The following is a 353-nucleotide window of genomic DNA, read 5'->3' as shown; positions in this document are numbered from 1 at the left end:
ATGTAATAATGGGAATATAGTTCTGTTTGAGTGGAAGGCAATAAGGGAAGGGCCTTTGTGTATATATGAGAAGGGGGAAACCGAAATGGTTATTCTGTTTGCCAATAGCATAATTATTACCATCATCAGCATTTCCATTAAAGCGTTTCCTGTTTCTAATCAATACCACCATCGCCATTACAGTAACCGTTCACCACCATCGTAAACGTTAATATTAACTTTTATATTTCCTTTTTTACGATGCCCTCTTCCTGTCCACAGATATGGCTACGGCTCCTTGGAAGAGCTACAAGCAGCCGTTAACAGGACGAGGGACGCGGAAATACCTCACGTACGTTAGTAGTATTCAGAAA

General features: G+C 40.5%; 1 protein-coding gene across 1 annotated transcript in view; it reads left to right on the top strand.

The window, feature by feature from the left end:
• The window catches only part of LOC119588838 (maltase-glucoamylase, intestinal-like), a gene marked incomplete at its 5' end in the record, with an annotated part of 23,625 nt that overhangs the window by 4,469 nt on the left and 18,803 nt on the right, over positions 1-353 (top strand). The window contains 1 exon segment of the mRNA XM_037937479.1: positions 262-331. Within this exon segment, the coding sequence (XP_037793407.1) occupies positions 262-331 (70 nt within the window).

This window comes from Penaeus monodon, chromosome 24, assembly GCF_015228065.2.
Source record: "Penaeus monodon isolate SGIC_2016 chromosome 24, NSTDA_Pmon_1, whole genome shotgun sequence".
In the NCBI taxonomy this organism is placed as follows: domain Eukaryota; kingdom Metazoa; phylum Arthropoda; class Malacostraca; order Decapoda; family Penaeidae; genus Penaeus; species Penaeus monodon.
This window is presented reverse-complemented; position numbering and strand designations above follow the sequence as displayed.